General features: G+C 41.4%; 2 protein-coding genes and 2 long non-coding RNA genes across 7 annotated transcripts; all 4 read right to left on the bottom strand.

Annotated features, from left to right (window-relative positions):
- Positions 1-294: 294 nt before the first annotated feature.
- Positions 295-5,243, bottom strand: LOC121602203 (BRAP2 RING ZnF UBP domain-containing protein 2-like). Of its 4 annotated transcripts, XR_006006327.1 has the most exons (4): positions 5,001-5,243; positions 1,106-1,217; positions 643-1,003; positions 295-540 (listed from the first exon to the last, which is right to left on the bottom strand). XR_006006327.1 is itself a non-coding variant. In XM_041930950.1 (3 exons), the coding sequence occupies exons 1-3, from the start codon at positions 1,106-1,108 to the stop codon at positions 537-539; spliced, it is 198 nt and encodes a 65-aa protein (XP_041786884.1). In that variant the 5' UTR covers positions 1,109-1,471; the 3' UTR covers positions 295-536. The 4 variants fall into 4 exon arrangements, 1 of the variants encoding a protein (XP_041786884.1); XR_006006328.1 differs by lacking the exon at positions 5,001-5,243 and having other exon boundaries at positions 643-1,030; positions 1,106-1,471; XR_006006326.1 differs by lacking the exon at positions 5,001-5,243 and having other exon boundaries at positions 1,106-1,471.
- Positions 5,244-5,324: 81 nt separating this feature from the next.
- LOC121602204 lies at positions 5,325-6,906 on the bottom strand. Its single transcript, XR_006006329.1, has 3 exons — positions 5,947-6,906; positions 5,719-5,881; positions 5,325-5,651 (listed from the first exon to the last, which is right to left on the bottom strand). It is a non-coding gene; the product is annotated as an uncharacterized LOC121602204 (long non-coding RNA).
- A 4,595-nt stretch (positions 6,907-11,501) lies between these two features.
- On the bottom strand, positions 11,502-13,042 carry LOC121602206. Its single transcript, XR_006006330.1, has 3 exons — positions 12,124-13,042; positions 11,896-12,058; positions 11,502-11,828 (listed from the first exon to the last, which is right to left on the bottom strand). It is a non-coding gene; the product is annotated as an uncharacterized LOC121602206 (long non-coding RNA).
- Positions 13,043-19,424: 6,382 nt separating this feature from the next.
- LOC121602205 lies at positions 19,425-25,051 on the bottom strand. Its single transcript, XM_041930952.1, has 5 exons — positions 24,904-25,051; positions 20,210-20,535; positions 20,016-20,148; positions 19,678-19,889; positions 19,425-19,511 (listed from the first exon to the last, which is right to left on the bottom strand). Coding segments are annotated over exons 1-5 (759 nt in total). The 5' UTR covers positions 24,905-25,051.
- Positions 25,052-26,247: the final 1,196 nt, after the last annotated feature.

Here is a 26,247-nt window from a genome sequence, read left to right as displayed (position 1 = left end):
TTATTAAACAAACTCACGTATCTTTCGAAAAAAAAATAAGACCGCAACATTGTACGCGAAGCAGCAGCTGCTCATTATTATCACCATCTTAATTAAGAAATAAATAGATAAAACGAACCATATCAAATCTGATCAGTTGTACCACTCATCAGTAAAGCACTCCTTCGTAGTGCTCATGAATTAAAAATTAAAAGTAAACGAAAGTTAGTTATAGTGCGATCCTTAAGATAAACGCAAAATGCACCCCGCAATGTGTAGGAAATTGTACCTGAACGCATAAAGTACGAAGGTTTATCCAATTTATTACTATATTTCGGAGCGCAGAAAAGTTAAAATCGTGGTACGGGGTTTCCTCCATTGGGTTCGTTAAACTATCCATCTCCTAGCGCTAATACTGGCGGCAAATCCGTCGCTGGTCACTGAGTCCACCGGAATCACTACCGTCCCATTGATTCCACACTCTGAAGCTCCGAACCGGCAATCACGTGTGCTACTCCTTTCTACGTGTGCTTGTACTACTTTTTCCAAACTGTTGATTATCTGTGGAAAAAAAGAGAACGTCGGAAAATTTTAATAGTTAGGTGCTTCTTATAGCGTCCATCGATCGACCCCACATCCGTTAAAGCGCTTATTTTGACTTACTTTGAATTGCGTGATTTCCTCTGCCAGACAGAAGATGGCCGGGTGATTGTCGGGGGCAGCTTGCCGTTAGATTTGTTCTGCAGCAAATAGTACACAAAGTTGTCGCCAATATAATCCCAAACCCGGTTCGTGCCAAGCTGAAGCACGTCCGTGGGATTTGTTATCCAACAATGGGAGGCAACGTGATTGCCCTGAAATTATCACATCCAATGTAGGTGCGAACGGATTGCCGGAAATAAAATTGATTTTCCCCAGGTTCTTTATGGCCGATGGTGGCAGCATCTCGTCCATCGGCATCTGCTCGTGGTATCTGATTTCGATACAGCACCAGCTGCTTCTATGTAACCGGGTGATGCAATCACTCGAAATGGAAATTGAGAAATTCAGACTGAGAAGTAATATTGTGTGGTAAAGCTGCGCTCATCAGCCCTAGCCGCACACAATAATTAAAATGCATGCTTACCATCAATAATCATCAGCTGCTTCATCGGGTTTTGGAGCGAGGATTCCGAGGGGCCCAACATGACCGTTGTCTGGCGGCGAATTGGTCTGCTAGTAGTTCAATTTTCAGCAAGCTTAACGAAACCAATGTTATATTAATGGTACACGGAAGGTAATAATCTAATTCTTCCGATAACGCAAGGAAAACAAAACGGAAGAAGGTCAAACAACTGTCGACGCGTTTCAATTCCACACAGGGCACACTGTCATAGTAGATTCAAGTAATAAAATACCGAGAGATAGTAAAAAACCAAACGATTATTGTAATAAAATAAAGCACAAATCCCACAAAACACCTGTTTGCTAGTGGTAAACAAACTGAAATGGTTTGTTTACCTTTTCAGTATGAGAGCTAACCACGTACACTACGATATCATTGATTGCCTGCGTGCGTATGTGAATTTTTAAAAATAACGGTAATTGCAAAGGTAACTGTGGGACGGACAGTGTTCATGAAATGAAAATATTTGAAAACTCATAAATAAAAATATAACGAAAGTATATTTGAGTAAATACATTAATGTTCTGCATTAATTATGAATCCCTTTCAATGTGTATCCGCAATAAATATTATATTTTAAACCAGCTCCTACATTTGCAAATTTAAGCAGTGCTACCGTTGTTCACCCATATCTTAACCCTGGTTTGTATCCCCATCGATATACCGCACACATACACAATATTTGGCGCCACTTGTGCATATTTTGCAAAGCGCAAAGAGGCAATTGAAAATGGCTTACAATACTGATATGCTTTCTGATATTTTTCAGGACCGTGAACAAGCGATCGAGTGGATGCAAAAGCGGGCTCTTCTGCAGCCGGTTCAATTGTGCCCGAGATGTCCAAAGGAAATGAAGCTAACTCCCTACAAAAGTATCGACGGCTACAGGTATGTATGTCCCGACTACAAATGCGGCGGGACCAGCAGCATCCGGGCCAGGTCCATATTTGCCAACCACAAGGCTTCGCTTAGGAGCCTTGTGCGTTGTTGTTACGAGTGGGCCAATGGGGCCAACTCAACTCGTTGTGCGTTGGAGACTGGCCTCTCCCACAACACGGTTCTCTCGTGGTACGATACGATCCGAAGTTTTCTTTGGGAAACATTCGATCGTACACGAGAGAAGATAGGGGGCCCTGGCATGACGGTGGAAATCGACGAAACTGTCATCACTCGTCGAAAGTACAACGTCGGCCGGGTCGGTAGTTCCGGTCCTCAGTGGCTTGTGGGTGGGATATGCCGGGAAAATAAGGCCATTTTCCTGGAGCGTGTCCCGAAACGCTCGCTTGCCGTTTTGAGCGATCTGGTGGTTCGGCATGTTGAACCCGGAACGAAAATTATGACCGATCTCTGGAAAGGTTATAATGGGCTGGAGGAGCTTGGATATCCCCACGAATGTGTCAACCACTCCAGAAATTTCCTCAATCCAGATGATAACAACATCAACACACAACGGATTGAGAATGTTTGGAGATGGTTGAAGGCATTTTTGAGAAAACAAGGCACTAATATTAAAAGCAACATGGACAAATATTTTGCTGAGCATATCTTCCGGAAATGCAATGATGATGTGTTTGTCGCCTTGATAGATGCCTTGGGGAACCAAATCGAACATTTTTAATAATTAGTTTTCTTTTTTTTAAGCAGGTACACTCAAAGCAGATTCTCATTTGGTCCAGAGAAGCTTAGCTGCGAAACGGACCCAAGGAGGAGGTTTTGATGGCACCTTGCTAAGGTGCATTCTACATTTCCCCTCCTTGTAAAAAAAAAAGAAATTAAATTTTAAAACAAATCCCTTTCTAAGATTTTAAGGCAGCGCAGTTGAAAACATCGATTTTTTTAATCGGGGGTTTTCCCCTACGGTAAGTAATTCTAGATCATAGCGATCGGCTTGCACGAGATGATAACACAATTTCCTTCCTTTCCTAACACTTTCTATTTGCATGCCTCCTGCCGCACGAGCTCGCCGACATACGCGTCGATCCGGTTTTAAGTGGCAAGCGGGACCGATTTCCGCAATCGGTAGCACACCTCACTAGTCGAGGGGGTTTCCCCTGCGGTAAGTATTGATACATCATAGCGATCGGTTTGCAAGAGACAATGTAGGCAGTTTATTAATATTTTTTTTTATTTTTCTTCCTATTTGCATACCTCCTGCCGCACGAGCTCGCCGACCTACGCGTCGATCCGGTTTTAAGTGGCAAGCGGGATAAGGGATAGATCTAGTATACCGCATACCATCCGACCGATTTCCCCAATCGGTAGCACACCTCACTAGTCGAGGGGGTTTCCCCTGCGGTAAGTATTGATACATCATAGCGATCGGTTTGCAAGAGACAATGTAGGCAGTTTATTAATATTTTTTTTTTTATTTTTCTTCCTATTTGCATGCCTCTTGCCGCACGAGCTCGCCGACCTACGCGTCGATCCGGATTTAAGTGGCAGCGGGAAAAGGAATCTACAACGCCAACCATCCGACAGTGTTCACGATAAGAAAGGAAACGTCTCTTATCGTGGGGTTTCCCCTGCGGTAAGTTATTTCACATCACCAGTACAAGACGGTAACAAAATTTGTAAACTTAAATGTTTCTTTTTTTTTGCATGTTCCCTACCGCATGAGTTCGTGCTACATGTTGGAATTACACGCGAAATGATAGAGAATCGTTTTTCAGTACACATGCCACAACACACTATCGGTAAGTAACCACATGCTCATTTACTTTTTACTGTATCTCTTATGTTTTTTTTAAACGTTATTTTGTTTGTTTTACATTCTTTTTCATTTTCTAAGGTATTCGTTTTCCTTCATCTAACTGTAAGAAACAGTCACTGCGCAACATCCTACGATAGCCAAGCATATAGACGAAACATTAATGTTGTATCATGCTAACCCGTGACAGGCAAGTGCTCAGTAACTCACGCACGTCCTTCAACGCACACATCATGAAACATCTGGTGAATGAGATTGCTGAGCAAAACACTCACCAAATGGAATAGAATGGATGAGTTAATTTTATGCATCATGTACCTCCCTTTTTGCCTTATAATGTGACCAGTGCCTTATTTTTTTCTTTTGTTTTATGTTAGCATAGGATTAGTATTAGTATTAGTTTGGTTTAATTAGATATAAGATTTTATTGTGCTAATATACGCATGGACTATTGAAACATATAATTATGTGTTTGTTGAGCAACACCATTTGGGTAAAAAAAAAAAAAAATACGTGTACTCGTGAGGAAGCACGCACTTTGAGAAATAATTAACATCAGATTTGCTAATCATAAAAACTAAACGTTGTGTTAGAGCGTATGTGAGGCCGTTGTTTGTTACGCTCGTTGTGTTGGCTGCGGTTCTCGGGTCGAACAAAATGCGGACAAGACAATTGGTTATAGACAATCGATCCTAGCACTTGCCGCAGGTGCGTAATCCATAGAACAGTATTTCTTCTTGGTCGCGATCGTTCGATGTTCTCCGCTTGTTCAGCGGATCAATGGTTAATTCAAGCGGTGAGGTGAGCCTTGCGTGTCACTATGGTGCACGTAACTATATATTAACAACATCTAGGAGTATTATTAAGGGCCATGGTTCCGTTATAGTTAAAACCACGCAACAAGCATAAGGAAACTGTAATTGAAATTTGAATCAGTTAACAAATTATCTAATGGAACAGATAATGAAGCTGATTTGGAACTGTGTACGCAATCATGCACACAATCGTGACACTATCGCAAGTGTTTATTGCACTATAACGTTATTTACATGTTAAAATTATTCATTATACAAACACAAATATAATTATTGCATCAAATATACTACTCATTTTTTAACTGAAATTGTATAAATATATCGCATTACTCACCAATTAATAGCCTATTTGTTTTTCTTTCGTTTGGCAATAGGGTGTAGTAGCCACATTTGGAATATGTAATGTAATCATATTTTTTATTCTACTGGGTTCGGTCGGTTCGATCGGTAACAACATAGGAAAAATAAAATAGGTACACATAATAATATGCACGCACCACTAACAAATACTTTTACTAGACCCGTTCCAAACAGAGTCCAGTGTATGTTTAGTGCACCTTGTATATTGTTCATTTGATTCTGAAAATTTGAAAAAGAAACAAAGATATTAGCATTCTTTACACTTATTAAACGTACAGAAACTATATGTATACTTGCCTTGCGTTATACTGCCGTCAAGATATACCGAGCGGGAGACCGTCACCATCCTACCCGAGCAGGATGACGTTGTACATATTCACGGCTGCGCCATAATGATTTGGTGTGGTATGGATGATACGTGGGAGCTGTGCCAAAAACATCAAACCATTCTCGCCTCCTCCTGATAAGCTTTAGCGCATTAGCTCCTTGGTGATGTCATCATCTGGTTCCTGCGGACAGTATATTCATTCCTTACAATCCAATATCCCCAGCGACTCCGCAAACGTTGCGACCGAAAGAGCCAAATCTTCTAAACATGTTCGTAGATTTGCACTTGAAGAGGCAACTAGATTAACCAAAAGAGAACATGTATGAAAATTATTGAAAATGTGTGAACGATAAAGAGCCTCCACCTAGTCAACAAATAGCCACATGCGGGTCGCGAGCCGTACTATGCCGATCGTTGTCCTAACCGATCCGATCTGTGTCCTGCCAGCCGATTGGAACGCACCCTCCCCTTCGCTAGAGCCACCGACCGTGCGCCGATAGTCATGCCAGTTGTTGATGAAAAGGTGTCTGTGAACAAAAAAGAAACAAACATGAAGCTCAATCGCACACCCGGAACATACAGTGCATCGCACCACAATAGACGACGCAACTTAACTTCCTAGTCGCGATGGCCGGACACACTCGGCATCGTTACACAGTTTGATCGTGCGCGTAGCGAATATATCGAACGTATGCAGCCGGCTCTTGACCGCCCTCATTCGGCGTGAATGGCTCACCGAGAACCGGCTTCGCTGCCAGCTCGGCCGCGCCGATTGCATCCTGCTACTGCCGCTCGTCAATGCGGTGCACCTCGAGTGCATCGACGACCGGTCCGTGGAACAAGGCATTCACAGAAGATCCAGGAAAACCAGCTGAATCCCATCAGCCGGGAACCAGCAACCTAAAAAAAGCCGGACACCAACCATACCATTTTTTCGATCCTAAAAAAAGCCCAACAACCGGAACGATATTATCCGCACCCTCACCGTCGATCTCACAGAACGAACGGGACGAGTGTTTTCCTGACGAGCTTGCTTCGGATAGTTGTGAAAGTGTTCCACGTACAACTGGTGGGTGATTTTCAGCTTGCTCGAGAACACCTGCACGAACCAGGTCTTGTGGAACCGGCGCAAACACTGCAGCGTGATCAGCGTCATGGCATGCCGTCATGCCATCGTCTCGGTAGGCGTGGTGCGCACCATACGCTTGTTGGTTGCCAACGTATCGAGGAAGGCGATTACGTAGTCCCGCGCTGGCTACATCATGACGGCAAATCCGGCCACCGACCAGAGGGCAGCAAACGTCTGCCGGATGGCAGTGGGCAGATGCTTTTCGATCGTTGCCAACAGTCCACCGAGCACCACGATCGTCACGATGAGGTTGACGAAAAGAAAGCTCGACCGAATATCGAACCACGGGAACTGATGATAACCGCAACGAAATGTAAACAAACCGCCATAAATGAAAACAACACCAATTGAAACTGACACAAAGAGTGTGGAGCGACCCACAGTTCCCAGGTCGCATGTTCGAACTGTCACTGGTTTATTTACAGCGCGGTATTGGGTTTTTACCAAAAAAGAGAACGTCGGAAAATTTTAATAGTTAGGTGCTTCTTATAGCGTCCATCGATCGACCCCACATCCGTTAAAGCGCTTATTTTGACTTACTTTGAATTGCGTGATTTCCTCTGCCAGACAGAAGATGGCCGGGTGATTGTCGGGGGCAGCTTGCCGTTAGATTTGTTCTGCAGCAAATAGTACACAAAGTTGTCGCCAATATAATCCCAAACCCGGTTCGTGCCAAGCTGAAGCACGTCCGTGGGATTTGTTATCCAACAATGGGAGGCAACGTGATTGCCCTGAAATTATCACATCCAATGTAGGTGCGAACGGATTGCCGGAAATAAAATTGATTTTCCCCAGGTTCTTTATGGCCGATGGTGGCAGCATCTCGTCCATCGGCATCTGCTCGTGGTATCTGATTTCGATACAGCACCAGCTGCTTCTATGTAACCGGGTGATGCAATCACTCGAAATGGAAATTGAGAAATTCAGACTGAGAAGTAATATTGTGTGGTAAAGCTGCGCTCATCAGCCCTAGCCGCACACAATAATTAAAATGCATGCTTACCATCAATAATCATCAGCTGCTTCATCGGGTTTTGGAGCGAGGATTCCGAGGGGCCCAACATGACCGTTGTCTGGCGGCGAATTGGTCTGCTAGTAGTTCAATTTTCAGCAAGCTTAACGAAACCAATGTTATATTAATGGTACACGGAAGGTAATAATCTAATTCTTCCGATAACGCAAGGAAAACAAAACGGAAGAAGGTCAAACAACTGTCGACGCGTTTCAATTCCACACAGGGCACACTGTCATAGTAGATTCAAGTAATAAAATACCGAGAGATAGTAAAAAACCAAACGATTATTGTAATAAAATAAAGCACAAATCCCACAAAACACCTGTTTGCTAGTGGTAAACAAACTGAAATGGTTTGTTTACCTTTTCAGTATGAGAGCTAACCACGTACACTACGATATCATTGATTGCCTGCGTGCGTATGTGAATTTTTAAAAATAACGGTAATTGCAAAGGTAACTGTGGGACGGACAGTGTTCATGAAATGAAAATATTTGAAAACTCATAAATAAAAATATAACGAAAGTATATTTGAGTAAATACATTAATGTTCTGCATTAATTATGAATCCCTTTCAATGTGTATCCGCAATAAATATTATATTTTAAACCAGCTCCTACATTTGCAAATTTAAGCAGTGCTACCGTTGTTCACCCATATCTTAACCCTGGTTTGTATCCCCATCGATATACCGCACACATACACAATATTTGGCGCCACTTGTGCATATTTTGCAAAGCGCAAAGAGGCAATTGAAAATGGCTTACAATACTGATATGCTTTCTGATATTTTTCAGGACCGTGAACAAGCGATCGAGTGGATGCAAAAGCGGGCTCTTCTGCAGCCGGTTCAATTGTGCCCGAGATGTCCAAAGGAAATGAAGCTAACTCCCTACAAAAGCATCGACGGCTACAGGTATGTATGTCCCGACTACAAATGCGGCGGGACCAGCAGCATCCGGGCCAGGTCCATATTTGCCAACCACAAGGCTTCGCTTAGGAGCCTTGTGCGTTGTTGTTACGAGTGGGCCAATGGGGCCAACTCAACTCGTTGTGCGTTGGAGACTGGCCTCTCCCACAACACGGTTCTCTCGTGGTACGATACGATCCGAAGTTTTCTTTGGGAAACATTCGATCGTACACGAGAGAAGATAGGGGGCCCTGGCATGACGGTGGAAATCGACGAAACTGTCATCACTCGTCGAAAGTACAACGTCGGCCGGGTCGGTAGTTCCGGTCCTCAGTGGCTTGTGGGTGGGATATGCCGGGAAAATAAGGCCATTTTCCTGGAGCGTGTCCCGAAACGCTCGCTTGCCGTTTTGAGCGATCTGGTGGTTCGGCATGTTGAACCCGGAACGAAAATTATGACCGATCTCTGGAAAGGTTATAATGGGCTGGAGGAGCTTGGATATCCCCACGAATGTGTCAACCACTCCAGAAATTTCCTCAATCCAGATGATAACAACATCAACACACAACGGATTGAGAATGTTTGGAGATGGTTGAAGGCATTTTTGAGAAAACAAGGCACTAATATTAAAAGCAACATGGACAAATATTTTGCTGAGCATATCTTCCGGAAATGCAATGATGATGTGTTTGTCGCCTTGATAGATGCCTTGGGGAACCAAATCGAACATTTTTAATAATTAGTTTTCTTTTTTTTAAGCAGGTACACTCAAAGCAGATTCTCATTTGGTCCAGAGAAGCTTAGCTGCGAAACGGACCCAAGGAGGAGGTTTTGATGGCACCTTGCTAAGGTGCATTCTACATTTCCCCTCCTTGTAAAAAAAAAAAGAAATTAAATTTTAAAACAAATCCCTTTCTAAGATTTTAAGGCAGCGCAGTTGAAAACATCGATTTTTTTAATCGGGGGTTTTCCCCTACGGTAAGTAATTCTAGATCATAGCGATCGGCTTGCACGAGATGATAACACAATTTCCTTCCTTTCCTAACACTTTCTATTTGCATGCCTCCTGCCGCACGAGCTCGCCGACATACGCGTCGATCCGGTTTTAAGTGGCAAGCGGGATAAGGGATAGATCTAGTATACCGCATACCATCCGACCGATTTCCCCAATCGGTAGCACACCTCACTAGTCGAGGGGGTTTCCCCTGCGGTAAGTATTGATACATCATAGCGATCGGTTTGCAAGAGACAATGTAGGCAGTTTATTAATATTTTTTTTTTATTTTTCTTCCTATTTGCATGCCTCTTGCCGCACGAGCTCGCCGACCTACGCGTCGATCCGGATTTAAGTGGCAGCGGGAAAAGGAATCTACAACGCCAACCATCCGACAGTGTTCACGATAAGAAAGGAAACGTCTCTTATCGTGGGGTTTCCCCTGCGGTAAGTTATTTCACATCACCAGTACAAGACGGTAACAAAATTTGTAAACTTAAATGTTTCTTTTTTTTTTGCATGTTCCCTACCGCATGAGTTCGTGCTACATGTTGGAATTACACGCGAAATGATAGAGAATCGTTTTTCAGTACACATGCCACAACACACTATCGGTAAGTAACCACATGCTCATTTACTTTTTACTGTATCTCTTATGTTTTTTTTAAACGTTATTTTGTTTGTTTTACATTCTTTTTCATTTTCTAAGGTATTCGTTTTCCTTCATCTAACTGTAAGAAACAGTCACTGCGCAACATCCTACGATAGCCAAGCATATAGACGAAACATTAATGTTGTATCATGCTAACCCGTGACAGGCAAGTGCTCAGTAACTCACGCACGTCCTTCAACGCACACATCATGAAACATCTGGTGAATGAGATTGCTGAGCAAAACACTCACCAAATGGAATAGAATGGATGAGTTAATTTTATGCATCATGTACCTCCCTTTTTGCCTTATAATGTGACCAGTGCCTTATTTTTTCTTTTGTTTTATGTTAGCATAGGATTAGTATTAGTATTAGTTTGGTTTAATTAGATATAAGATTTTATTGTGCTAATATACGCATGGACTATTGAAACATATAATTATGTGTTTGTTGAGCAACACCATTTGGGTAAAAAAAAAAAAAAATACGTGTACTCGTGAGGAAGCACGCACTTTGAGAAATAATTAACATCAGATTTGCTAATCATAAAAACTAAACGTTGTGTTAGAGCGTATGTGAGGCCGTTGTTTGTTACGCTCGTTGTGTTGGCTGCGGTTCTCGGGTCGAACAAAATGCGGACAAGACAATTGGTTATAGACAATCGATCCTAGCACTTGCCGCAGGTGCGTAATCCATAGAACAGTATTTCTTCTTGGTCGCGATCGTTCGATGTTCTCCGCTTGTTCAGCGGATCAATGGTTAATTCAAGCGGTGAGGTGAGCCTTGCGTGTCACTATGGTGCACGTAACTATATATTAACAACATCTAGGAGTATTATTAAGGGCCATGGTTCCGTTATAGTTAAAACCACGCAACAAGCATAAGGAAACTGTAATTGAAATTTGAATCAGTTAACAAATTATCTAATGGAACAGATAATGAAGCTGATTTGGAACTGTGTACACAATCATGCACACAATCGTGACACTATCGCAAGTGTTTATTGCACTATAACGTTATTTACATGTTAAAATTATTCATTATACAAACACAAATATAATTATTGCATCAAATATACTACTCATTTTTTAACTGAAATTGTATAAATATATCGCATTACTCACCAATTAATAGCCTATTTGTTTTTCTTTCGTTTGGCAATAGGGTGTAGTAGCCACATTTGGAATATGTAATGTAATCATATTTTTTATTCTACTGGGTTCGGTCGGTTCGATCGGTAACAACATAGGAAAAATAAAATAGGTACACATAATAATATGCACGCACCACTAACAAATACTTTTACTAGACCCGTTCCAAACAGAGTCCAGTGTATGTTTAGTGCACCTTGTATATTGTTCATTTGATTCTGAAAATTTGAAAAAGAAACAAAGATATTAGCATTCTTTACACTTATTAAACGTACAGAAACTATATGTATACTTGCCTTGCGTTATACTGCCGTCAAGATATACCGAGCGGGAGACCGTCACCATCCTACCCGAGCAGGATGACGTTGTACATATTCACGGCTGCGCCATAATGATTTGGTGTGGTATGGATGATACGTGGGAGCTGTGCCAAAAACATCAAACCATTCTCGCCTCCTCCTGATAAGCTTTAGCGCATTAGCTCCTTGGTGATGTCATCATCTGGTTCCTGCGGACAGTATATTCATTCCTTACAATCCAATATCCCCAGCGACTCCGCAAACGTTGCGACCGAAAGAGCCAAATCTTCTAAACATGTTCGTAGATTTGCACTTGAAGAGGCAACTAGATTAACCAAAAGAGAACATGTATGAAAATTATTGAAAATGTGTGAACGATAAAGAGCCTCCACCTAGTCAACAAATAGCCACATGCGGGTCGCGAGCCGTACTATGCCGATCGTTGTCCTAACCGATCCGATCTGTGTCCTGCCAGCCGATTGGAACGCACCCTCCCCTTCGCTAGAGCCACCGACCGTGCGCCGATAGTCATGCCAGTTGTTGATGAAAAGGTGTCTGTGAACAAAAAAGAAACAAACATGAAGCTCAATCGCACACCCGGAACATACAGTGCATCGCACCACAATAGACGACGCAACTTAACTTCCTAGTCGCGATGGCCGGACACACTCGGCATCGTTACACAGTTTGATCGTGCGCGTAGCGAATATATCGAACGTATGCAGCCGGCTCTTGACCGCCCTCATTCGGCGTGAATGGCTCACCGAGAACCGGCTTCGCTGCCAGCTCGGCCGCGCCGATTGCATCCTGCTACTGCCGCTCGTCAATGCGGTGCACCTCGAGTGCATCGACGACCGGTCCGTGGAACAAGGCATTCACAGAAGATCCAGGAAAACCAGCTGAATCCCATCAGCCGGGAACCAGCAACCTAAAAAAAGCCGGACACCAACCATACCATTTTTTCGATCCTAAAAAAAGCCCAACAACCGGAACGATATTATCCGCACCCTCACCGTCGATCTCACAGAACGAACGGGACGAGTGTTTTCCTGACGAGCTTGCTTCGGATAGTTGTGAAAGTGTTCCACGTACAACTGGTGGGTGATTTTCAGCTTGCTCGAGAACACCTGCACGAACCAGGTCTTGTGGAACCGGCGCAAACACTGCAGCGTGATCAGCGTCATGGCATGCCGTCATGCCATCGTCTCGGTAGGCGTGGTGCGCACCATACGCTTGTTGGTTGCCAACGTATCGAGGAAGGCGATTACGTAGTCCCGCGCTGGCTACATCATGACGGCAAATCCGGCCACCGACCAGAGGGCAGCAAACGTCTGCCGGATGGCAGTGGGCAGATGCTTTTCGATCGTTGCCAACAGTCCACCGAGCACCACGATCGTCACGATGAGGTTGACGAAAAGAAAGCTCGACCGAATATCGAACCACGGGAACTGATGATAACCGCAACGAAATGTAAACAAACCGCCATAAATGAAAACAACACCAATTGAAACTGACACAAAGAGTGTGGAGCGACCCACAGTTCCCAGGTCGCATGTTCGAACTGTCACTGGTTTATTTACAGCGCGGTATTGGGTTTTTACCCAATTATCTATTATCTAACACAGAGGAGTCCTACCTATTGTAAAGATCAAACCTTATTTATACTTTATACTACTTTTAAAGGTCCTAAAAAGTCGTCAAACTTGCACGACTTCACAACATGCCCGTCGTGAGTTCAAGTCTAGAATGGACCTACCCCCTGTAGCTGCTGCGTGCTACTAAAAAAGGCTCAAAATCCTGTGTATACCGGGCAGGTGCACGTAGAACGTTACTCCAAGTAGTTGCAGTAGGTAGCAAATGATAAGGATAGTAAAATGGAATTAAATTCAAATCATAACGATATAAATCAATCGAAATATTCTCGTTCTACATTAGACTTTGACATAGCACGATTATGAATTATTATAAAATGCAAGATAAATATGCAGGCAGTTTATGCCTGTATGCGTTAACGACGAATCAGCTGGCCTCTAAATAATTTGGCCTTGACAATTAAGAAGCACGGTTATATTTATGTATCAAGCATACGCAAAAAAAGCGTACCGCTGTACAAAATCAAATCAAAAGCATTTAACGCGTATGACCACTGAACGTCCCTCAGTGCCACGCGCACACTGGTATTTGAGAACGGACATAATTTTTATTCGGTTATTTGTTATGTTCAGCACGAAGTGGATTAAAATTTGTGATATTTACATCGAAAAAGAATTTAAATTTATTGATAATTTCTAAAATTGTAGTCATTAAAACAATACCATGCTAATGATGTAAAGTAGCTTTTCATGATTGTCATTGCTTTAAAATTGTGCAGTATCACTTAAACGAATTTTCAATTTTCATAATCACAAAATATACAACAACATATAACAAATCTATCTTATCCCAGAATTGAATTATTTCAAAATGACTTATAAAAAGAGAGAGAGAGAGAGAGCGGGAATTTACAATATCAAGTAAAGTTTTGAAACATTGTACAACGATAAATGATTATGAGTTGAAACTAACAGAAAGTGGATTCATACATAATCTTGCAAAGACAAACTAAAATGCTATTTAAATCTCTCAATTAACTGTTAAATGCGCAATCATACCGGTTTAAGTACATTCAAAGAATCATGTTCAGCCTGAAATTTGGTTAAGCCATTTGTTTCTTGAATTTGTTTTCAGTATAAAAACGCCAACTGCATGATGAATTGACTGTCGTTATTATTAGCATTTATTGTACATTCTTCAACCTCATTCATTTATCATTTTGAATCTTCAACTTTTGCTTGTATTGGATCAGAGAATCACAATATGGTAATGATGCATAGATATGCATAGACACAAACCGTCGCATTATCCCCGAAATATTTTAATGCTTTCGTAGTTATGGAGCTTTTGATTTTATTCCAAAAATCGAAAGCACTGGTCCAACAACAAGGCATATACGAATAAGTCGACGCAAGATCTTGCGATCTTATGTAACTGCACATAAAAAAAAGACAAACCGTAATAATTATTATCAAAATCATATATTTATTGTATCAGTTCGTTGTTTCCCAAATTCAGGTCAAATTTGTTTTCCATTTTCCGCCGCCTGCACACTATCTGTTGTGCTCTGACCTTCTCAACAGCAGCAATCATCATCAGCTGTTGCTTCATCCTGCACTGTTGTGTAAACATAACGGTCCACTATTTCGTTCGCCGTTCATCGTTTAATTAGCGTCCGAATCCGAATTGCTTGACCTTGGTCACCTCGCGGTAGTGTCCACCGAGCAGCCCATGGTGTCCGTGCTTGATGTGGACCTTCCTCTCGACCGTATGCTTGAACGGCAGCAATCCTCCTCCGAAGCTCTTTTCCTTGTAGTGATACTGATATTTCAGTCCTCGCTTTTCCCGCATAGTCTCGTCGTTGCCTTCCGCCACGGTTTGATCGTTGTGAAGCTGACTCTCTTCCGCCAGCATATCGACCGGCGAATCGATCGGTGTTAGCGTGTGGCCAACATGAAGCACCGCCACAATCAACACTAGCCCGGCACAAAGGAGCTTCATTTTTCCTTCACTGAAGTCACTTCACTTTGTTTCTGAAGCTTGCGAGACAAAAAGCGAGCGGCGTTGGCTCTGTTTTTCCGCGATTCACGAAAATGCTGCCCCGAAATGATCCGGCTGATGGAACTGTCTGCAATTGACTGGCCAAAGATGATCGCCTTTGTTTTCGGCGGGTCCAAATCTCACACCCGCACGCCGATGGGCTTGGTTTGAGCTTCTTTTTTTGTTCAAATCAATTTACATAACTGGTCTGTGACGAGTGGGGAAAGTGATGCCCTCTTCTGCACGGTGGGGGGTGAACTTGAACCGACCAACACTGCCTGCCGAAAGATTTGCTCGCAACGTGCAGATGGAAGCGTATCCGATTTTTGAGTCAGCGTAAAAAAACAAACACCTGAACTCTAATGCTACGTGCTTGGAATATCAGTGGAGCGGATTTTGCGGATGTTTCTGACATAAATATGACTTTTCCAAACGGGTTCTAGCTTGGATTTAAACAGATTTAGAAAATGCGAGTAAAAGGGGCAATCCTAAAAATACTTTTTTCCCTATCTTATTGAAATATGGTATAGTGATAAATCAATAATTGACAATTTCCACCAGACATACCAAACCCAATACAATCGAATTATTATCACAATCAGCAATCAGTTGCCAGGAACATTTAATCCGGCATGTTGTATGAAGAATGATAGTGGGGACAACAATTTTGACCAATAAAATTCCCAATGGTTTATTTGTTACTTCACGAGCGGGTTAACTGCTCTTTTAGAATATCATTTTTAACACAATTTGAACCAAATCAAGGAAGTTGAAACAATTTGTTATTTGAACTTTGTGGTTTGTGTTTTGAACCATGCTGGCTAAATAGACTGCAGGTGTGTTTTTTACTCTAATTTTGGTCGCCATCATGAATAAGTAGTAGATCGGTAAGAAAGAAGAAATCGTTGCTGAGGACTTTGTATGAAACCCCTGTGCAATGTGCACTGTATAAACGAACCTATAGTAATTTATAGGACCTTGCTTTGAACGAAATGAAACCCAAGGTTGGTGGAAAAATTCATTCCTGGATCTCAAAATTTGACACTCGAATCAGGATTTTTAATTCCCGGTTTTTTCCCGGTTTTCCAGGATTTTTTTGGGTTTTCCCGGTTCACTATGCTTCGTGTGCCGTGGTTTATCGATACATCAATTCCAAATTATTATACCATACAGCGTTTTCAAAAATCGTTATCTAGAGGATGGTAAGTAAAGACGGGCATTACGGGAAAGCTGGATACTTGTCATTAAAACTGGATAAAAGTTATTAGTGAATAATTGAACAATATAATATCCAATCTGGAGGTGTGACAACGCATTTGAGAACCATTTTTTGGCATGATATCTATCAAATTTGTACAAACAAATTTTCAATCGTGCGCTCGTGTGTGGATCTAACTTGGCTACTATAGATCTTAAGCGATATAAATATGCATTCTTTATATTTTTGGAAGTTTTGCATGAGCAAACAACTGATGAAAAAACGACAAAAAAGGCTTTACGAATATTGCTTTGTACCATCATGACACTAAAATGTAAAGACTTTACCACGTGGCAAAGATATTTTCATCTGCTATCAATGATTGATTAACAGATGTCATCACACAACCTTAAAAAAGGGTAAACAGAAGTCATGGACCAACCAGCCACTGAAGAAAACATAAAAATCTGCGAAGAACGGATTTCCTATAAAACAGCAGCCATACATTATGCTGTTACTCGCAAGACGCTGATGATGCACCTCACGAATAGATGCAGGAGATTTCAGGGGGTTTCTTAATTTTGAGTCAAATAAAGCCGCCTAAGTCGAATTTCACGTTTTTTGACTAAAATACTATTTATTACACGCAGTTTCTGATTTATATTAATACTTGTATACACTTTATCGTTTATTTGATATGATTCGTGCAGAAAATTCTAATATTTCTGGCTTTTAGCGGTTTCAATTTGTTAGCAAAAATGCAATATATACCGAACTGGCAGCAAATTGTACTGATTTGACATTTAATCTGTCAAAGGGGTCCTTTCCGTTTTAAGTTCGTTGGCTAAAAATTCAACCTGTCAGCTGTTTGCATTGTATCGCAGTTTTCGAGCAGCTATCTAAGTGGGTATAATATACAGGTGGGATTATCTCAAGGTGTATGAATTTAGAAGGCTGATTTTTATCGCTTCTGTTTCTGAATGGAGATTTTAAGAGTGTTTTGTGTATTCGTCTAGCCTCCAGAAAGCTTTTTTGTGCAAAAGTCTTCACCTATCCTGTCTGTTGACACGATATCATCCTCGTGCATATTAGATGCACCAAACAATATCAAAACAACGAGCTGTCAGCGGACAGCTCGAATAGCTATAGCAAATAACACCAGATGGCGCTAGGAAAGGAGAAAAGGATGAAAAGATAACCCTTAAGGCGAGACAACAAACTGATCCAAAAATAGGGCCAATTAGAAACAAGTTCGGCAGCGGTCACAAAACAGGGTCAAGCGGGGTCAAGACGGATCAGCTGACGAAGAATAGCCGCCATCGAGGAAGTTAGTAGCAAAAGTCAAGCGAGAGAAAACAGACCAATTTTTAAACTGTGCGGCGAAAATTTATAATACGCGAGCGCCAGTTCTAAGAAGGTCTAAAACACTACTCAAATAAATAGATTGCTACAACCGTGGCAACACTGTCAAAAAGTGATATTCAAATTTGTTTATAAAAAACATGCTATGAGAACACCTGGACTGCATATACTTCTATTCTGGATTCCATCACCGGATCTCTTGAATGCACCTTGGGATAAATATAAACACCACCAAATTTTAATATCACTTTTTGACAGGATGGGTGAAAACTTTTGTTCAAACAAGCTTTCTGGAGACTTGACGAATACTCAAAACACTCTTAAAATCTTCATTCAGAAACAGAAGCGATAAAAATCTGTCTTCTAAATTCATACACCTTGGGATAAGCCCACCTGTACATTATACGCACGTAGATAGCTGCTCGAAAACTGCTATACAATGCAAACAGCTGACAGGCTGAAATTTCAACCTACCATTTTAAAACGGAAAGGACCCCAATAATAGGTTTAGAGTAGTTGTGATATGTTTGAAGCAGTATTAACGCTGTTTGATATTGGCATTGGTTTGTTCACGATCAAGATTTATTTGTACGATAACTTATTATTATTATATTATTATTTATTAATCTTCAACGGGCCGTATGGCCTAATTAAGATATAACAGTTCAATAAAAAAAAAAATACATAGCAAAAACAAGATTTGCATCGCAATTCACTGCGGCCCCGGCAAAAGCCGGAGACGTTCCTTGAGGCACTGAGTTGAGATGTCGAAGTCGAAGCAATCCGAGACAGTGTTGAAGACAGCCGACATGCGGAACATAGGGTCTGACCGACCAGCACTGGAACGGGGTTGAGCGAGCCGTAGAGTTTCTCTAGACCTAAGTGTTCGGGATGGTGCATATATATCGACTCGATGCAACAAAGGCGATGAGTCGATAGAGCCATTTAGCAATCCAGCGATGAAAGAACACTGTGCATTGCGTCTTCTAACCGAAAGAGGTTCAAGGCCTAGAAGACGGCACCGCGCAGCATACGGAGGAAGATTATTGCGATCCTGCCAGGGAAGTAGGCGTAGGGCATATCTCGTGAGCTTACGTTGAATCGCCTCAAGTCGAGCAATTGAAGAAGCGGTAGTTGGGCTCCAGACTACGCACGAATATTCCAGAACCGAACGAACGATACAGTTGTACACAGCTTTGATGCACATGGGGTTGCGGAATAGAATGCGTTCAGCTGATGAGGCTTTGGTATAGCACTGCGCTCTTTCTCTATCCCCCACTCTCTCTCTCTCTCTCTCTCTCTCTCTCTCTCTCTCTCTCTCTCTCTCTCTCTCTCTCTCTCTCTCTCTCTATCTCTCTCTCTATCTTTCTCTCTCTCTATCTCTTTCTCTTCCGTAAATAACTTGTAAGTTAATCAAAAAATACTCAAGCAATCGCTAGAAAGGAACCGCGTTACCCTAGATCATATTTTATTTTACAAATTTTATCATCTTCTTTGCTTCTTGATCATCTTGTCTGAACAGCCCCGGAACCCTGAAATCGCCTAGTTAGTTAGGCTATCGCTGATTGAAGCTGAGGGGTCGAGGGTTCGGTCACGCTCACCATACCGCGTGCTAAGTGTGTACCGAGGTGCAAGGTTGCAATAGGGCTATCGGGCGAGCAGATTGTCTCACCCGCGGCTATCCAGAATGGAGCAAAATAGGACGAGCAGACACGGCTATTGTCGATGTTAATCGAACAAACAGTAGCTGCTCGACAACCCGATGCGGAACGGCATTCGGCGAATGAAGATGAGGTTCAGGAGCATGTGCCGCAGCTGAGCAGCGAAGAGCACAACGCGATAGAGGAAACAGATGAGGATCAGGAAGACGAGCAGGAACATCATGAGCATGAGGCAGCGCCAAGAATTACAACAGGAGGTGGTCGCATCGCAAACGAGAGCCCGGAACGTGAGCCGAGTGATGGAGACGCTCGTCACGTACGACGTCCACCCCCCTACAGGAGCTTTCATTCATTTCGTGTCTGGCAGAATCGCTTCTGATTTGCGATGATTTGTTCACGGCATTGCGAACACTGTTGGTAATGGATGATCGCTCCTGCTCCGTCTGCTCTGCATTAAGCCCAAAACTGAGGGCTTTGACTAGCAGAGCGATAATGCCATGCAGGTTTGCAAACCTGTTCTTGGTTGTGGCTACTGAAGAGAAAAGAGAGCGAAAAGAAAGAATATTTAGATTAGATTTGGATTTTGCGAGCGAAAGAAGAGAGAGAGAGAGAGAGAGAGAGGAGAGAGAGAGAGACGACAATGTGCTTAAATACGTACGGTAATTTTTGGCATTTCTTCCAGTCCAATTAAATTGGCATAGAACGTCGTACGTGACGAGCGTCTCCATCACTCGTCTGGCGTTCCGGTTTCTCTTTTCCGATGCGAACACAATCTGTTGTAATTTTTCCGCCTGAAAGATACAAATCGGTTAACTCCTCCGGTTAATGGTCATTACCCACGTTTACTCTTACCATTTGCTGTAAAAACGCTTCATTTATGGCACATCTACGGTTCAATATATTAAGGTCTGTTACGGTTCTTACTGGCAGAACCGGGATTTGCTCGTCATCCTTATCCTTTTCTGTTTCCTCTATCGGCTGCGGCACCTGCTCCTGTTTTTGTGGCTCGTTCAACACTTTTTGGTCGATCAACATCGACAATTGCCGTGTCTGCTCTTTCAACTTTTCTTCTATTCGGGATAGCTTTAGGTTACTTAATTTCACCTCCCGCTCCAATGACCCAATCCGCTCCTCCATGATTTCCAACCGGGCAGCCAGACAAACGATCGAAGAGGACACTGGAAAAAATAAACGCATAAACGTTCCTCATCGATTAGTAAGATTAGTACGATGGTAAACAGTGATGACAAAAGTTTGTGATAATTTCCCGGTTTTCCCGGTTTTTTCCCCGGAAAAATAAAATTCCCGGCTAATTCCCGGTTTTCCCGGTTTTCCCGGTTGAGTGGCCACCCTGGAGATCAAAGTAGGCACCAATTACAAGTGCCAATACTCCATATTTTTTACATAAATCAAAACGAGAAGACATTTTTAACGACGTAATAGCTAAATGCACAGTTATGGATTTTGTTTGATATTTGTTACAGAATATCAGAATCCACCAAAGAGTAATATTTCACATCGAAATCGCTATCATCGTATCATATCGAATCACCATCCACTTTCCACTAGGGCAGCGGTTTTCAACCGGTTTAAAACCACTGCACTAGGGGTTTGATGTCGGGAACGAACATGTTGACTCTTTTTTTTTATTCAAGAAGGTAAAGTATACATACGGTCAGTCCAAAAAAGTATTCGTCTAGCTGAATATTTTAAAGAAAAAGGCGAATTATGGCCGCAATGCGTATAGGGAGATAAAAGTAATGATGAGGTTTGATAAAGGGACCATCAATACACACGTTTTGCTAAAAAATAAGCATTTAAATAGTACTGTATCAACCAAAATACATAAAAAACTAAAAAAGTCGTTTGATGGGCGCGCAAAAAGTATTCGTCCATCTAGCTTTTTAATTATTTACGCTGGACAAACACTACGTAGACGTGAATTAAATGTATTATTATCAATCTACTGATGACTTCCTTCTAAATTAATACATTTCTGTTGTTTCAATTGCACTTCAAGCGGTCAGAGAGGCACTAAAGGCGGGGAAGTTAAATGATTGAAGCATGAAGGCGCAAATCGTATCTTTAACTTATGCATAACCTATCCTACCCATTTTTGAAGGTTACAAAATGTGTGGGAGGCCTCGTTCCTTTATTTGATCAGAGTTTGGCCATTTTTCTGACACTAATTGTGTGACAAACTGCCATGTTAGTAGCCATCCTTGACGGTTAATCTAATGAAAGAATCGGTTTAATGTCCAAAAAATCAAATTTTACGAAAGAATCAGTGCATTTTGTGATGGCCAATAAGGTCAGGAGAATAGATGGGTCACGTTTGGTTGATGGGTCATGCTGCATTTCATCGTAGCTGGTCATGTAATAGCTTGAATGAGTGAGTTGTTTCAAACATGTTTTGTTTGAATAATATCATACACAGAAAGTGGCCAAATCTGTTAAGGTGCATCAAATAATTCAGGAATTTGTTTCAAATTAGGCTCTACTAACATATTAAAACATGTTTAAATCGAAAAGGTCATACGGCTGACGTCTACCATAGCGAAAACAGTCTACTAAGATGCAACATCAAAATCTCGTGTATCGGTAGCAACATGGAGTCATGATACTAGGGCTCAGTGAGGTAAGGTGAGCTAGAAAAATGATTCAAAATGATTGGAGACGAGATGGGGAAACATATTCATGCAGTTTTTAAGTACTTTGAGTCCCAGTTCTGAGAAATTTTACTTAAAATGTATCACATGTATTAAGAACAGTCGAGCTGGAAAACATACAGAGCATTGTCATTGCTCGAAACGCCAAACCAGCTGAAAACAAACTGATGAAAATGATTTAATAGACTCTCAATGTGATGTCATTTGCCATTTTTTCAATGGAACTTGGCCACGTAGTCCGGAAATGCAATATTTGCACCAGAGAATAATTGGAACAAGTCTTGTAGGATGAGTGGATCAAAAATACGCCTTTTTAAAGGTTCAAATGAGTTCTTGCGTTGTGCAAGTAGTCACCAATAGTCATAAATGCAATAAGAAACAAGATCAGGACATTTTTTGATTCCACAACCTTTGTTTTCTTACGCATATTACGCCAAAAGTCTGATGGATGAATACTTTTTGCGCGCCCATCAAACGACTTTTTTTTTAGTTTTTTATGTATTTTGGTTGATATAGTACTATTTAAATGCTTATTTTTTAGCAAAACGTGTGTATTGATGGTCCATGATTACTTTTACCACCCCATGCCTATTGCGGCCATAATTCGCCTTTTTCTGCAAAATATTCAGCTAGACGAATACTTTTTGGACTGACTGTAGGTATAGGTAAACAGGGAATGTTGATTTTTGACAGATCAATGCTGTGGGCTCCTGCCGAAACATGAAACAATAACATACTTTTGATTTTGCTGAATAATCATTAAAAAGTTGACAAGAAGAACACTACAATGCGCATGTCGACACATAAAACCACATTTCTTGTATCAAATATCACCAATTTCACTATGCATAATCCAATGACTTGAGAGAAAAACAATAATTTGTGAGACAGTCGGAACCGTACTCTATAGCCGTCAGTCAGGCAGTCTCATTTCTCGAATTCCTACTTTGTTTGTAGCCTACATCAAAGTGACTGTAAAAATTGGCGGCAAAATGCCCAAAATGGGCAACATAAAATTAATAATTTAAGCAATTTTCAACACCAATCTTAGGAAAGTGAAAGTGTAAAACTGTTTTTAACATTTTTGTCTACCTATTGGCATTAATTAAAACGTTTTCTGACCCATATTCGCGTTGCCGAAAATAGGAGCACAGCCTGCCGAAAATAATAACAAAAACAGTGTTTGCATTTTCACGAATATCTCTAAAAAATACATTTAAATTGGAAAATAAAAAATAGCAGAACATAATACGATAGTTTATCGTTCCAAATAATGTCACTTTCATGAAAAATAATAAAAACTGTAAGTGTACGAGCTGCTGCTGAATTAACCTGCCCAATACTGGTACAGTTACCCTATGTGCTTTTTAGTTGGCAAGTTTTTTGCCAAAATGATTTTTTTTCAACAGGCAATAGATAACTCTTCACGGAAAGATCGTTTAATGGCGAATCTTTCCCCTTCCACAGTCAAAAAAAGAAACGCGAATAGTTTTGCGTTTCCATGACACGATTCTGGTTAACACATCAACACATGTTTTTACAATACGAAAATCACTAAAAACTTTTAAAAGAATGTTCTCTCAAGTGCAGGCATCCAAAAAAAGTTTAAATAACAAAATACACAGTTTTCTTTGCACCTATTAAAAGATTACAAGTAAAGATTCTTGCCATCGACAAAAATTGCATGAATAAGATTTGCCCAGCTCTGTTTGATTTTCCATTGCATGGGAAACGGTGATTTTAACACGAGTTTGCAAGCAGAAATCGTTTCGTCGAAACGCGGCTAATAAGTTTTTTTTTTGATTTTTTCAAATATCGGATTTTCTATACAAACGCATGCTTCTTTAATGAACTTTCAGCCAACTATACAGCGTTCAACTAAAAAGCGTTCACTATTGAATACTGTGTAGCAGATTTACTGCTAACAGTAGGTCACATCTAACTTAGCATTGTCAAAAGCCAGGTAAAAAGACGTTAACCACCAGAAGCGTAAGCGCATATCCAGCAGCCAGGAAAGAAACGTTAAACACCAGAAGCGTAAACGTTCTTGTGTTTTACCCCAGAACATAAATAAGGAAAACGTGCCACATATAAACAATAAAACTTCCGCAAAACCTAGGCATAAACAGGAAAACGTTTGCCGCATTCACAATGCACGGATAGTTGATAAAACACAGGCACGCTAGGTATAATTTAAGAAACCCGTGTAAAAAAACCAAACCCGGAAAACCAAATGAAAGCTCACATTTGACAAACATCTGGTTGCCAAATGTGTCACAAATTTCACACCATCTTTGTTATAAATAAAGCTTGAATTGATTAAAGCTTGACCTCAGCTGCCCTTGCTTTTGTTCTTTCTGTAAGTGTACTGTTTCCAAGGCAATTTTCAGAAATATTTTGTTTGGTGTTAGTCGAAAGCCAAATTTCAGTACAGGGAATTTTACCCATGGCAGGTTTGTCTCAGGAGCAATACCTACGATGATTTGAGTCCGCTAAGATAAACGCCTCTCTAAGCTGTAAGTCTTTAGGAGGTTAACCTTAGAGGCTTAGATTTCACTATATAAGCATAAAGATAATTTTAAAAGGCGGTTGATTTTACAATCGGTCCACAGTCTCTCTCAAATTACAACTCTAAATCGCCTTTCTTAACTAGATTAATTGCTCTTAAGTAAACGAATCCCGGAAACATTGTTCAGCTTTAGATCAAGACGCTTCGATTAAAATAATCGAATATGCTTGATAGTGCAAAGAAAATGACACAAATATGCTTTGCGAATCTTAGTACAATGCGTTCGAAAATCAGTGAAATCTTTGGTAAGATTTATAACTTTTCTAAGTATAAAACGGTAAAGGTAGACGCGAGGTAGTCCTACTTACTTGTGATTATGCTCAAACCGGCTTCCACAAGCTTCGATCACAGAAAATATGTGCCCTGTTCCTGTCAGGCTATCTTACAAAACAGTGTACAGTATTGTTCAAGTTTTAGGAAATTTTCATCACCGTCACACTACCAAAAACTCAACTGCTTTATCGACAATCAGCTGAAGAATGAAGTGAATCGCTCTGTTGCATTAAAATCAATGTGAACTACGATGGAATTATGAAAAAAATATCGTCACCAGGAGCAAATCCACAAGTAGCCTGCTACGATTTGCTGTCATTGAAATGCGATTGACCATTATAATTTCACATTACAAAGAAAGATTTTACTTTTGCACAGAGTGAAAAGAGAAATGTACAAATGATTCAAAGAATTTCATTGGTAAGGTCATTGTTTCTCGAAATTTGTCCTAAAATATACGTGGCTCCGATAGTGTTGGGAACTAAAATCAAGGCGGATTAAATTTCTTGCCAAAAACGATTTATTGTACTATTACGCGCCAAAAAATTTGTCGGTTTTCCGCGGTTGGTTTAGAAAAGAGACTCGTTCCTGTTTTGCGGCCTTTTTAAACCCCTTTCTTCGGTTACGCTTCGTGTCTTGATCGTTTCACGCCTACGCTTGTTTTAAATGTCCCGTTTCTGACAGGTAGTTTGGTGCGAGGTTCCAACATTATCCCCCCAAGTGTACCACAGCTTATCTGATTTGCTTTAATCACCTTGCGCCATTTTAGCTGTGGCTTCACTTCCTTGTGTGACCTGTCATAAAAACGCGTGCATTTGTTTACATTCTGTCTCCTTATTGCAAACTACCTCGTGGTATGCCGTGATCCCGTGCTGTTTTCCGAACAATTACTTCCCTGTGCCTAAATCATTGCGTAAGTTATTACAAGCCTGTAACTTGTGCACCGGACATATGTGCACACGATTGCCGAGACGGTGGATCGTTTTACGGCCCTTCCTAGCAGAGTGTTTGGCAGTTTCCTCGCAGTTGCTATGCGGTGGTCCCCCCAACGGATAGAAGCTACACTTATATACTGGTTTTCTAAATCGCTCCACGGCCGCCTCGTCTTGCGGTTTCTCGTGTATCACGGAAGGATCGGACCATTTTGTCACCGGATAGAACCGACGATCGGTCGAAGCATTGTTGCCCACTCTTCCGCCGCGTTCTTCAGCTAAGTGTACCTTTACCTTTCCGTCAGCTCGGTCGTCTACAACGGGATTAAAAACGTTATTTCTTTTTAGATATACATACCGCTGCGGCACCGCAGCCTTGCAAGGCGTTCCCGGGTCGACGGAAAGATCGATCTTCGGTCGAGTGCTTTGTCGCTCGGTGTCCCACTG

This window comes from Anopheles merus, unplaced genomic scaffold (genome assembly GCF_017562075.2).
Source record: "Anopheles merus strain MAF unplaced genomic scaffold, AmerM5.1 LNR4000358, whole genome shotgun sequence".
Classification (NCBI taxonomy): Eukaryota; Metazoa; Arthropoda; class Insecta; order Diptera; family Culicidae; genus Anopheles; species Anopheles merus.
This window is presented reverse-complemented; position numbering and strand designations above follow the sequence as displayed.